Source organism: Salvelinus sp. IW2-2015, linkage group LG14, assembly GCF_002910315.2.
Source record: "Salvelinus sp. IW2-2015 linkage group LG14, ASM291031v2, whole genome shotgun sequence".
Taxonomy (NCBI): Eukaryota; Metazoa; Chordata; class Actinopteri; order Salmoniformes; family Salmonidae; genus Salvelinus; species Salvelinus sp. IW2-2015.
This window is the reverse complement of record NC_036854.1, coordinates 1,766,891-1,779,689: the sequence shown is the minus strand read 5'-3', so window position 1 is coordinate 1,779,689 and position 12,799 is coordinate 1,766,891. Positions and strand designations below refer to the sequence as shown.

At 41.2% G+C, this 12,799-nt stretch overlaps 1 protein-coding gene across 4 annotated transcripts in view; it reads left to right on the top strand.

Annotated features, from left to right (window-relative positions):
- Positions 1 to 2,888: 2,888 nt before the first annotated feature.
- The window catches only part of LOC111972610 (RNA-binding protein 25), a 28,269-nt gene continuing 18,358 nt past the window's right edge, over positions 2,889 to 12,799 (top strand). For 2 of the 4 annotated variants that reach the window (XM_070446454.1, XM_070446453.1), the window contains exons 1-4: positions 2,889 to 2,981; positions 5,941 to 6,016; positions 8,417 to 8,619; positions 10,891 to 10,948. In XM_070446454.1, coding sequence (XP_070302555.1) covers positions 5,941 to 6,016; positions 8,417 to 8,619; positions 10,891 to 10,948 — 337 coding nt within the window. In that variant the 5' untranslated portion in view covers positions 2,889 to 2,981. Of the gene's footprint in view, positions 2,982 to 5,940; positions 6,017 to 8,416; positions 8,620 to 10,890; positions 10,964 to 12,799 lie in introns of all 4 variants that reach the window. The other 2 variants (XM_070446452.1, XM_070446451.1) reach the window with 1 other exon arrangement.

Below are 12,799 nucleotides of genomic sequence, written 5' to 3'. Positions count from 1 at the left end.
TACCTATGATAAAAATTACAGACCTCTACATGCTTTGTAAGTAGGAAAACCTGCAAAATCGGCAGTGTATCAAATACTTGTTCTCCCCACTGTATATAATTTTAAACGCCATTGTATCTACCCCCTCTCCATTCCTGACAAGCAACGCATCACATCCAATATTGTCTTTCCTTTGACAACTGCTCTGTTAATATGCTCCGCCCAAGTCATTTGAGTGTCAAACCAGACCCCCAGGAACCTAAACCACTCCCACCCTCTCCAGATTCATTTCAAACAGCTTCAGGTATATTTCCTCCCCAACCTTCCTTCTAGGAAAAAACACAGTCTGTGTTTTCTCAACTGGAAGCTTGAAGCCCCACCTGAGGGACCACTACTCTAACTTCCTTAATCACTTCTTGAACTCTTCTGGCTGTATAGCTAATATTTCTCCCTCTCTCCACAGCACTCCATCATCCGCAAACAATGACCTCCCAATATCAGGTCTCACCTGAGAGAATACATTGTCAATCATAATAGAGAACAACAAAGGACTAATGACACTTCCCTGGGGGATACCATTATCCAACTCATAGCTTTCTGACATAGAGCTCCCCACCCTCACTTGTATTGATCGCCTGAAAATAAAATCCTTTATCCAGTTAAAAACCCTTCATTCAACCCTCATTTTATCCAGCTTGATAAGTAGGCCTTCCTTCTGTATCATATCATAAGCCTTTTCTACATCAAAGAAAACTGCTACCACAACCTGGTTATTTCCCTGTGCTTTCCGTATGACTGACTCAAGGCACAGTACAGGATCCATCATACCCCTGCCTTTCGTGAACCCACTTTGATCTGGTGACATTAGTCCTTTACTCTCCAGAAAGCAAGTCAGCCTTTCCGTTATCATCCTTTCCATAAGTTTACGTGAGATGTCAACGCGGCCTATAGCTTGAAGGACGTAGGGTCTTTCCCAGGTTTCTGTATTGGCACAACTACCGCCTGCTTCCAACTTTCAGGCAGTTTCCCTTTCCGCCTCACCTTATTATAAAGGCCCAATACTTTCCCCATTGCAGTGTCACTGAGATGAGCAATCATGATGTAACACATCTCATCCTTCCCAGGAGATGGGGCGGCAGGTAGCCTAGTGGTTAGAGCGTTGGACCGAAAGGTTGCAAGATCGAATCCCAGAGCTGACAAGGTACAAATCTGTCGTTCTGCCCCTGAACAAGGCAGTTAACCCACTGTTCCTAGGCCGTCAATGAAAATAAGACTTTGTTCTTAACTGACTTGCCTAGTTAAATAAAATAAAATGTTGCTTTAGCTAATGCACTCTTCATCTCAGCCAACGTAAAAGGGCCTTTCAATGTATCCCCCACCATCTCTTTCTGATCCAGGAACCCCGGATGTTCTCCTCTGACCCTCTCTCTCCCCCATGCTGCCCCTCTTCTGTCAGATTATTTGAGCTGTGCACCTTCACAAATACCTGGGCTGACATCTCTGCCTTCTCCACATCTCCCACTGCAACAATCCCCCGTTTTCAGCACAGGGAGATTCCAATCTCTTCTGTCCCCACTCATCCTTTTAATCATCCCCCATACCTCTCCCACAGGAGTGGTCCTGCCTATGTTTCCACAGAACCAGCGCCAATACTCCCTCTTAGCTGTCCTAATGATCCTCCTTACTACTGCTTGTGCTTGTTTATACTGAATCAGGTGCTGGTAATTATGGGACCTTATCAACATTCTGAAAGCGCTGTTCCTACTCTTCACTGCTTCTCTACACCCTTCACTCCACCAGGGGACTGCGTTACTCTTTCTCCCCTATGTACCCATAGGAATCACCTGCCTTGAGGCCCCTACTATTGCTCCTATTATTCCGTCATTGACTGTTGCTATATCTGAATTAAGATCTACCTGAGACAGCTCCTGTTCACTCAACTCCTGGAACTGACCCCACTCCACTTCCCCAAATATCCATCTCCTCAATCCATTTCCTACTGATTCTTCCTCCCCCATGATAGGATAGTGATCACTCCCCACTATAGATTCCTCCAAAACCTCCCAACTACATCTGCCTGCCATTGAATTTGAGATCAAAGTCAAATCCAGAGCAGATTAATTTTCCAGTTACTGGGTCAATCCTGGTTCCCCAGCCGTCATTACGACTCACAAGCCATTTCTCATCCAGTAGTTACTCCAACACTTGTCCGTAAACAAATTAAGCATCGTGTGCAATAACTAAATTCGCCTTTGCACTCCTAAACAACGCGATTTAAAAAAAACGTTGGCAAAGGGTAAAGTCTACAAAACCTAGTCCACTCTGTTCATAACACGTTATAGATTTGAGAACAGAAAACTGTATTGAGATCAAATGTTTTGAGATCAAATGTTTTCTCATCGATGAGAAAATTGGCAGAATGTCGGCCAAAATGTATCTCGTTCCATTTCATCCCACTGCCGACCACTGGGCTTCCTCTCGCTACCACATTTGCTAGTGAGTGGAAACGCCAAGAAGGTGCTTCAAATGTATTCATCCGGTGAAATATCTGTGAACTGGACGTTGAAAACATGGCTTCCGAATCGACAAAACAAATATTCCTTTGCTAAAAATGTACATCTCTGTTGTTGTTTCCACTAGATAGCACAGCCACAAAGTTGGAAACAAGCATTTGCTTTTTTGTCTTAATTTAAGGTTAGCACTGTGGTTAAGGTTAGGTCTAAAATCACATTTTAAGAAGATACATTGTAAAAAAAAAACACTAAAAAAATCGTTGAACGCCAATCTCGGTGAAAATCCCCCGAATAAGATACATTGTAAAAATAGGCGGGGTTTATGACTTTGTGGCTGTGGTAACTAGTGACGACCCTCTGCTGCGTGAGCTGACTTTTTGCGGATTTGATCTATCGCAGTTAGCTAGCCATACCTCGATGCATCCTACCGGAGGTAGCTACACAGAAGTGAAGAGTCGCCCGTAATAATCGATAAACCGACGTTTTGGGGTACGTAAAATCTGATTCAGTAGCTACTTTTTCACCATATTGTCTGAGTTTTATCAACCTTAGGTAACGTTAGCTAGCTACCTCAAACATTGCGAATGGTTTCCCGGTAACGTTAGTTAGCCAGCGTATCCGCTAACTACAACAGCCGCAGCTAACCTTGTCAGGCTTGTTCTGTTGTGGAGGGCAAAACCTCTAATATTACTTGCCTAGCTAGCGATAATAATTAGGGTTGGTTGGCTATAGCTGACCCTAACGACAATATAACCAATGCCAACGTGAAGGTGATTTGTCTTTCATATGTAATTAGCCAGATAGCTAGCACCAGGCCTGGCTTTTCAACCACACACGACACGGTTGGAATTTTAGATATGAATAGTTGTCAGCTGACACATTACACAGCCAATAGTGCTTAGCGATTAGTGATATTTGAGTTCGGTTCGATTATAAAACAATATTCACTGGTTTAAAAAAATCATTAAACATTAAATGCATTACATTATGTCGGTTGAATGCTGTAGCAACACATAATAAAACAATTTAAGTCCCATGACGGTCCATTACTGGTTCACTTAACTATAATTTATTAACATTAACGTTAATTTAATAACATATTTCAGTTATGCATATTACATTCGTTTTATTTGATGACTTTATTTAATTCCAAGCCATCTCATCTCTATAGAGCTTCTGTCTGACACAATCATTAGTAGTTATTCATAGTCAACAAGGCATAGTTTGCATAGTTTGCATTCAGCAGTCGAAACTATCAGTCACTTAGATCATGTATTTTCAGGTAGTGATGTCTTGACAAGCAACTTCTCTGTGTCTGCCTCACACTAACCTAACATAGCAGACGTAAAAGAAACAGACCGGACAAGTAGGTGCGCAATGGATTATGGTCATTGTAGTTGATTACCACGTTTTCTGCGATAACTGAGTATTGGCCTGTTATATCAGTAGTAGGGAGTTGTAGTTTATCTCAATATATTGTGTAACGGGTATCAAATATGTAGGCTTAATCAAGGATCAATCTAGGCCTTCATGTGTATCAAATCTGTAGGCTTAATCAAGGATCAATATAGGCCTTCATGTGTATCAAATCTGTAGGCTTAATCAAGGATCAATAAAGCCAAAATGTTCAGGATTTGGCATTACGTGATCACAATAGGCTGGTATATTGTTGGTTCCGTTTAGCCTATAGGTTATGCGTAAGAATGCAACTGCACTGAAATGAATAGCCAGATTCAATGCGTTTCCCCCCTCCTGAAAGTAAAAAATGTGTTAATCTGTTAAGATGTTTTGTCTATGGATAGACCCATACTGCTTCTATCTTTTTGGTATTTTGTTATAGGCATAGGCGACCACAAATCTTCTCAATTCCGGAGCATTTAAAACAACCATATTTTACAGGGATTAATGACACTTGCTTTATAGGTCTACCGGGGCGTGAACTCATGTTGAGCAAGACATTCAATTGGTTAGTGACTGCAGAAAGCCTTGCAGAGTTAATCATTGTTATAGCCTAGATGGCTTTATATACACCTTCCTAATATTGAGTTGCACCCCCCCTTTTGCCCTCAGAACAGCCTCATTTTGTCATGGCATGGACTCCACAAGGTGTGGAAAGCATTCCACAAGGATGCTGGCCCATGGTGACTCCAATGCTTCCCACAGTTGTGCCAATTTGGCTGGATGTCCTTTCGGTGGTGGACCATTCTTGATACACACAGGAAACTGTTGAGAGTGAAAAACCCAGCAGCGTTGCTGTTCTTGACACAAAGTGGTGTACCTACTACCATACCCTGTTCAAAGGCACTTAAATATTTAGTCTTGCCCATTCACCCTCTGAATGGCACACACACAATCCATGCCTCAAAGATGAAAGAGAGATTTTTAAGCCATCGCCTCCCCGTCATCTACACTGATTTGAAGTGGATCTAACAAGTGACATCAATAAGGGATCATAACTTTCACCTGGTTTCACCTGGTCAGTCTGTCATGGGCAGAGGGTCTTAATGTTTTGTATACTCAGTGTATAAGTGAACAAGGGGTAGCCTATGTGTTTTTTGCCCTTCTCTATAACAATTGTTAAATTCTCACATACCCCCTCAATTCAAGCCATGTTTTTAACCATAACACATCAAACCCTCCACAGAAATTGATAGCATATAGCCTAAGGAGTGCATGGTGACAGTGATTGCATCTGTGAAACGGGTGAACCTGAATAGGGCTCCGATAAAGCCCTCGTGTCCATGTTGATTTCAGAAAGAGTCCTTCCTATACAGTATCTACACAGTAATGGTGGCAGGCTGCAAACCGTCCAGCCTAATCTATATTTTTAAAGAGGTGATAAGCCTATTTTAGCTAAATTGACAAATTCAATTGATTAGATTACTCTTCCAATTTAATCATATTTATAAAAGCATCGTATACATGTAGGTGTTCATGGTGAGATATTTCATAATAAACTGACTCGTAGGTGTTCATGGTGAGATATTTCATAATAAACTGACTCGAAGGTGTTCATGGTGAGATATTTCATAATAAACTGACTCGAAGGTGTTCATGGTGAGATATTTCATAATAAACTGACTCGAAGGTGTTCGTGGTGAGATATTTCATAATAAACTGACGTGTGACGTATACATAAACACTATGTCTACATGACTTGTGCGTGACGTGAACGCGTTGACAGTTCAATGCCTTAGGGGGGGAAAAGTGTCTCCGTTGACAGTCCATGTTAATTCATGACGGTATCTTGTGGCGTTAGGAAGACATTAGGTGACTTGGTGAGAGGTATCAGTAACTTCATTAGGCTTTTTTTTAGGCCTGAAATCACTCGCTATACCAGTCATCCTGTTTGGACTGGAGAGTTGTTTACTGTTGTGTCCACTACTCTCTTATGACTGTTCTGTCTGTTTACTTTGGTCCAATGTTTTATGTGGGTGATTTCCACAAGATGTCGTTCCCTCATCTCAACCGACCCCTGTTGCCACCGGGAATCCCCCCTCCACAGTTCTCTGGTTTTCCTTCAGGTGAGTCGTCATAGACAGGTCCATAGGATAGGACCTCTGTCTATGTAAATTATACAGCTAGTTAGTCAATTGTGAACATGCCTTTGATTTGTTAAGGATATATAATACTCTGCAAACTTTGTATTGATAGAGAAACAATATAATGGATGAGTTTCCCACTAGTAATTACCAGTTTGAGAGCTGTTCAAATGGATTTTTCCCAGTCGTATGTGATAAACATATATACCGATGATATCTCTATCATTCTCTATGTCCCAGTATGGTGTCTGAGTGCACGGCCAGCGCCAGCGAAGCTATCTCCATTTTGAAGTAGTACATTTTCTTCTTCTACTACTTCTGAGTTGGCAAACAAACTGAAAGGTTGCCTACTGCCATCTAGAGTGTGTTGTTTGAACAGGTATAAAGCCAAGAATGGCAATTTACTGCCACCTACAGTTATGGAATGTTTGCTCACAAGTATACAGTGCCTTCAGAAAGTTTTCACACCCCTTTTTCCACTTTTTGATGTTTTACAGCCTGAATTTAAAATGGATTAAATTGAGATTTGTCGCTGGCCTGCACACAATGGCCATAATGTCAAAGTGGAATTATGTATTGAGAAATGTTTACTAATTCATTAAATGAAAAGCTGAAATGTCTTAAGGCAATAAGTATTCAACCCCTTTGTTATGGCAAGCCTTAACAAGTTCAGGACTAAAAATGTGCTTAATAAGTCACATAATAAGTTGCATGGACTCACTCTGTGTGCAATAATAGTGTTTAACATGATTTTTGAATGACTACCTCATCTCTGTACCCAACACATACAATTGTCTGTAAGGTCCCTCAGTTGAGCAGTGCATTTCAAACACCGATTCAACCACAAAGACCAGGGAGGTTTTCTAATGCCTCGCAAAGAAGGGCACCTAAAAAAGCAGATATTGAATATCCCTTTGAGCATGGTGAAGTTATTAATTACAATTTAGATGGTGTATCAATACACCCAGTCACTACAAAGATACAGGCGTCCTTCCTAACTCAGTTGCCGTAGCGGAAGGAAACCGCTCAAGGATTTCACCATGAGGCCAATGGTGACTTTAAAACGGAGGTTAATGGCTGGGATAGGATAACACTGAGGATGGATCAACAACATTGTAGTTACTCCACAATACTAACCTAATTGACAGAGTGAAAAGAAGGAAGGCTGTACAGAGGAAAATATATTCCAAAACATGCATCCTGTTTGCCACAAGGCACTTAAGTAATACTGCAAAAAATGTGGCAAGGCCGTTCACTTTTTGTCCTGAATACAAAGTATTATGTTTGAGGCAAATCCAATACATCACATTACCGAGTACCACTTTCCATTTTTTCAAGCATAGTCATGGCTGCATCATGTTATGGGTATGCTTGTAATTGTTACGGAATGGGGATTTTTCAGGATAAAAATAAACAGAATGGAGTTAAGTATAGGCAGAATCTTAGAGGAAACCTGGTTCAGTCTGATTTCCAACAGACACTGGGAGATGAATTCACCGTTCAGCAGGACAATAACCTAAAACACAAGGCCAAATCTACACTGGAGTTGCTTACCAAGAAAACAGTGAATGATCCTGAGTGGCCGAGTTACAGTTTCGACTTTAATCTGCTTGAAAATCTATGGCAAGGCCTGGAAATGGTTGTCTACCAATGATCAACATCCAATTTGACAGAGCTTGAAGAATTTTGAAAATAATGATTGGCAAATGTTGCACAATCCAGGTGTGGAAAGCTCTTAGAGACTTACCCAGAAAGACTCACAGCTGTAATCGCAGCCAAAAGGTGATTGTAACATGTATTGACTCAGGGGGATTGTATTTTAGAATTGCATTTTTCATGAATTGTTTACAAATGTTAGAATTTTTCTTCCACTTTGACATTAGAGTTTTGTGTGTAGATCATGGACAAAAAAAACATGTGAAATCCATTTCAATCCAACTTTGTAACACAACAAAATGTGTAAAAGGTGAAGCTGTGAATACTTTCTGGAGGCACTGTAATTCATTGGCTGATGACCCGGATAGAATCATGTGATCCTTCCTTCACCCATAGGAAGTCCCACCCAGGTGACTACCTTAAAATGATGAAGCCCTTTGGTAATGTCCATGCCAAAACAGGTTTTATCCATCCTATAGTTCTCTATCTAACTCTATGGTGGTAAATTCCCACTTCCCACTTGATTACGAATGCACCAATACTGTGACACTTCCTGTATTTTGAAAGTCATATATCTTGGAAACTTGATTGCTGACATGCAAAACATTTCAGGAGTGTATCAACAGTGGACTAAAGCAACAAATACCTACAGATCGTTTTTGATTTGAATTTTCCTTTAATCCAAATATATTTTGTATACATTAATCCCGGTTATCACTTTTCTAGGTACCCCAATGATACCAGTCCACATGGGCATCATGACCCAGAACCCCACAGTCCTGGTACCCACCTCCATGCCCGTGGTCAGTAAGCCCGCGGCCCCCAGGAAGGACGCTCCCCTGGACGAGAACAGCGGCCCCACCACCACAGTGTTTGTAGGAAACATCTCGGACAAGGCCTCGGACATGCTGATTCGAAAGTTGCTGGCGGTGAGGAAGTGGAACTTGCATGTAGTCATATTGGAAAGAGACAGCAACCTTTTATTTAGGCTATAGACGGTGACCATGTCCCAATAACCAAACTAGCGCACTACATACTAAAACTGCATACTATGTACTCCTCGTCGCATACTATTTATGACAATGTTTATTAAGAAGTATGCCACGGCCTTGGCATACTACCACAGCTAGAAAAATGAGCCAGATATTTCACCAGATGTATAAATGTGAAGCATCCGGTTGGTGTTTCCACTCACTACCAAATATGGTGATGAGGAAGCCCAGTGGGAAAAGATGGACCGAGATGGATTTTGTTCAACGTTCTGCACATTTTCTCATCGATGAAACATTTGATTTCCATACAGTTTTCTGTTTCCAAAAATAGAATCTGTAACAAGTGCATTTAGAAGCCTCAAATTGTCAGGGCATGGACTCTACGAGGTGTCAAGCGTTCCACAGGGATGCCGGCCCACGTTCACTCCAATGCTTCCCACAGTTGTGTCAAGTTGGCTGGATGTCCTTTCGGTGGTGGACCATTCTTGATACACTCGGGAAACTGTTGAGCATGAAAAACCCAGCAGCATTGCAGTTCTTGACACAAATCAGTGCGCCTGGCACCTACTACCATACACCGTTCAAAGGCACTTCAATCTTTTGTCTTGCCCATTCACCCTCTGAATGGCACACATACACAATCCATGTGTCAAGACTTAAAAATCTTTCTTTAACCTCTCTCCTTCCCTTCATCTACGCTGACTGAAGTGGATTTAACAAGTGCCGTCAATAAGGGATCATAGCTTTCACCTCGATTCACCTGGACAGCCTCTCATGGAACGAACAGGGGTCCTTAATAATGTTTTGTACACTCAGTTTTTAAACCGGAAAGGATAGTCTAACTGGCTAGCTAGGTTAAATATGAAGTTGTCATTCAACAACCGCAAGATTTTCGGGTATCCAGTTAACTTCAAGTCCTGCTAAAGCGCATAGCTAATGTTAGCTATTTAGCTAAAGTACAGGCACTGCAGGCTGAAAATAACAATCTGTTTTCAAAGATGTACGATGAAATAGTTGTGTTCCTATTAAGGACAGAACTGCGGGAAACTCTTTTTGCATCTTCTTTGCCATCTTCAATTAGTTATTTATTTTATATATATATATATATATATTTACTTTCAAAGAAATATCAAATCTCAGCCGTCCTTTTATTCAGTTTGAATGCATTGTGTGTGAGAAATTCCCCAAAAGTTTACAGTTCATTCATACTATATGAAAAGTCGAAATTAGTATGACATCTGCGCATTTAAAGCATACTAAATTTTCGAAATGACACATACTATAAAACGTTATTTAATTTATTTATTTTTTAATATTCTACAGCCTACTATTTATGACGCTGTTATGGGTATTCGGATACGGTCAATGTCTTTAGTCACACATCATATTGGTACAATACTGCTCTCAAATAGACAATTCAAATCAGGATAGTTGTTTTGAGAGGGTTTCAGTATGTGTATGAAGGTTCAGTTAGCCTTTGGGGTTCAACTGATTTGTAAAAGATGTTTATCTTTTGGCCAAATATTTTATTTCAATTTTTTTCTGGTTTTCACCTGATCAGTGGTGGAAATAGTACTAAATTGTCAAACTTGAGTAAAAGTAAAGATCTCTTAATAGAAAATGAATAAAGTAAAAGTCACCCAGTAAAATCCTACTTGAGTAAAAGTCTTAAGTATTTCGTTTTATTTATACTTAAGTATTAAAAGTAAATGGAATTTCTCAAATGTACTTAAGTATCAAAAGTATAAATCAGTTTCTAATTTCTTATTTTAAGCAAACCAGACGGCACAATTTTCTTGTATTTTTTGTTGACAGATAGCCAGGGGCACACTCCAACACTCAGACATAATTTACAAACCAAGCCTTTGTGTTTAATGAGTCTGCCAGATCAGAGGCAGTAGGGATGACCAGGGATGTTCTCTTGATAAGTGTGTGAATTGGACCATTTTCCTGTCAAAATGTAACGAGTACTTTCGGGTGTCATGGAAAATGTATGGAGTATAAAGTACATTACTTTACTACATTCCTAAAGAAAACAAAAGTAGGGGAAAATATTCATAGTACAGATACTTTAAAGTACTACTTAAGTAGTTTTTTGGGGTATGTTTACTTAAGTACTTTACACCACTGCACCTGATCCTCTATGATAGAAATGTAAACCATCTTCTTTAGTGGGTCCATGTCATAAAGAAATGTTTCCCTCTTCAGAAATGTGGCCTGGTCCTAAGCTGGAAGCGAGTCCAAGGAGCCTCTGGAAAACTTCAAGGTAAAAACAGAACAGGTACAACATTTGTGAAATATTCTACCACCATGTAAGTCCAATGTCACCCTCACCCCCCCCGGCATGCTTTCTCAATCTGGAGCAACAACTATTTAGTAAAACTATTTAGCATGGTCCAGTTCATTAGACACTAATTATAAGGAAACAGACTGAAACAGGGTGTGACTATGTGGACTTGCCCGATTAAAAATACTGATTTGAATTTTTTATTTTAATGAACACGACTCTGACCAAGCTATTCCTTAATTTCCCCCGGTCCTCGTCTCACGCGCGCGCACACACACACACATTCATCAAGCGTATTTTTGCTACGGTGTTTATCGGTATGACACGATCACAAAGATAACCATCAAACAACCAAACAGCAGCAGGTAGGTGGCCAACCATTAGAAACATTCACAGGCCCTAATAGCTTGTGCCCCACGCAACTGGCTGCCCTGCACGAACAGGCAACTTTCAGAACCGCAGACAGCGACCCAGCATGCCCAGTAGTCAGTACACATGTCAGATCAGTAGTGCTAACACAACAGACATGTAATCCTAGTAGATGGTGCTACTCTAAATAAACACTTGCACTTGTAAACAGCCCGTCCGTCTATCTCCTCACTGTTGGCCGTCAGTTATAAAAGGAGATGATGGCAAGGGATGTACAATCTGACAAGATCAGCCTCAAGTCTAAAGAAGTCAAAGTACTTGCAGTATTTTGATGAGCATTTTATTTAGTGTAGTCCACTAAGCAAAGGAAATGAAGATCACCAAAGTGGTCTAACCTGGCTCTCATCTGAACATTGATATTGTCCAGTATGTTGTAGTAGATTCGCCCTCTACTCTGATCGGGTGTTTACTACGAGTTTCTGCCAGGCCCACTTCATTGCATTTATGCTCAAATCGCTCATAGAAACTATCAACATCTTGTCACTGCTGTTCCAGTTCTTTCTTTGTGTCGTTTCTATGGGTACCGCAGACACACATATCCATCACTTTGTTCTGCAGAACCCGGAACAGCGCGTCAGTTTTATTGAAAATTCCATCATAGGTCATGAGCAAAAAGCAAACATGATGGCAGTCTTTAAATGGGTTGCTACCTGTTAAATGTTGTTCAGCAAAGGCCTGTAATAGTTCCACATAGTTGTCCCCTGGGCCTGTTTGATGAGCTGGCACTCTTGTAGTTGTCCCCTGGGCCTGTTTGATGAGCTGACACTCTTGTAGTTGTCCCCTGGGCCTGTTTGATGAGCTGACACTCTTGTGTAGTGTCCTGGGCCTGTTTGATGAGCTGGCACTCTTGTAGTTGTCCCTGGGCTGTTTGATGAGCTGACACTTCTTGTCGTTGTCCCTGGGCCTGTTTGATGAGCTGACACTCTTGTCGTTGTCCCCTGGGCTGTTTGATGAGCTGACACTCTTGTCGTTGTTCCCAGTGGGCTGTTTGATGAGCTGACACTTCTTGTCGTTGTCCCCTGGGCTGTTTGATGAGCTGACACTCTTGTCGTTGTCCGCCTCTGGCCTGTTTGATGAGCTGACACTCTTGTAGTTGTCCCCTGGGCCTGTTTGATGAGCTGACACTCTTGTAGTTGTCCCCCCTGGGCGTTTGATGAGCTGACACTTGTCGTTGTCCCCTGGGCTGTTTGATGAGCTGACACTCTTGTCGTTGTCCCCTGGGCCTGTTTGATGAGCTGACACTTGTCGTTGTCACGAAATGCAACTCCTGTTTACCTAGGTAGATGCTGTAGCATTAATTAGCTAGGTCTTTCAAAATCTGGGTCTCTTTAACTTTGCATTGTCATATTCATGTTCAATCAATGTCAGATCTATCCGTGAGCTGCCTAATGTCTCTAAGAG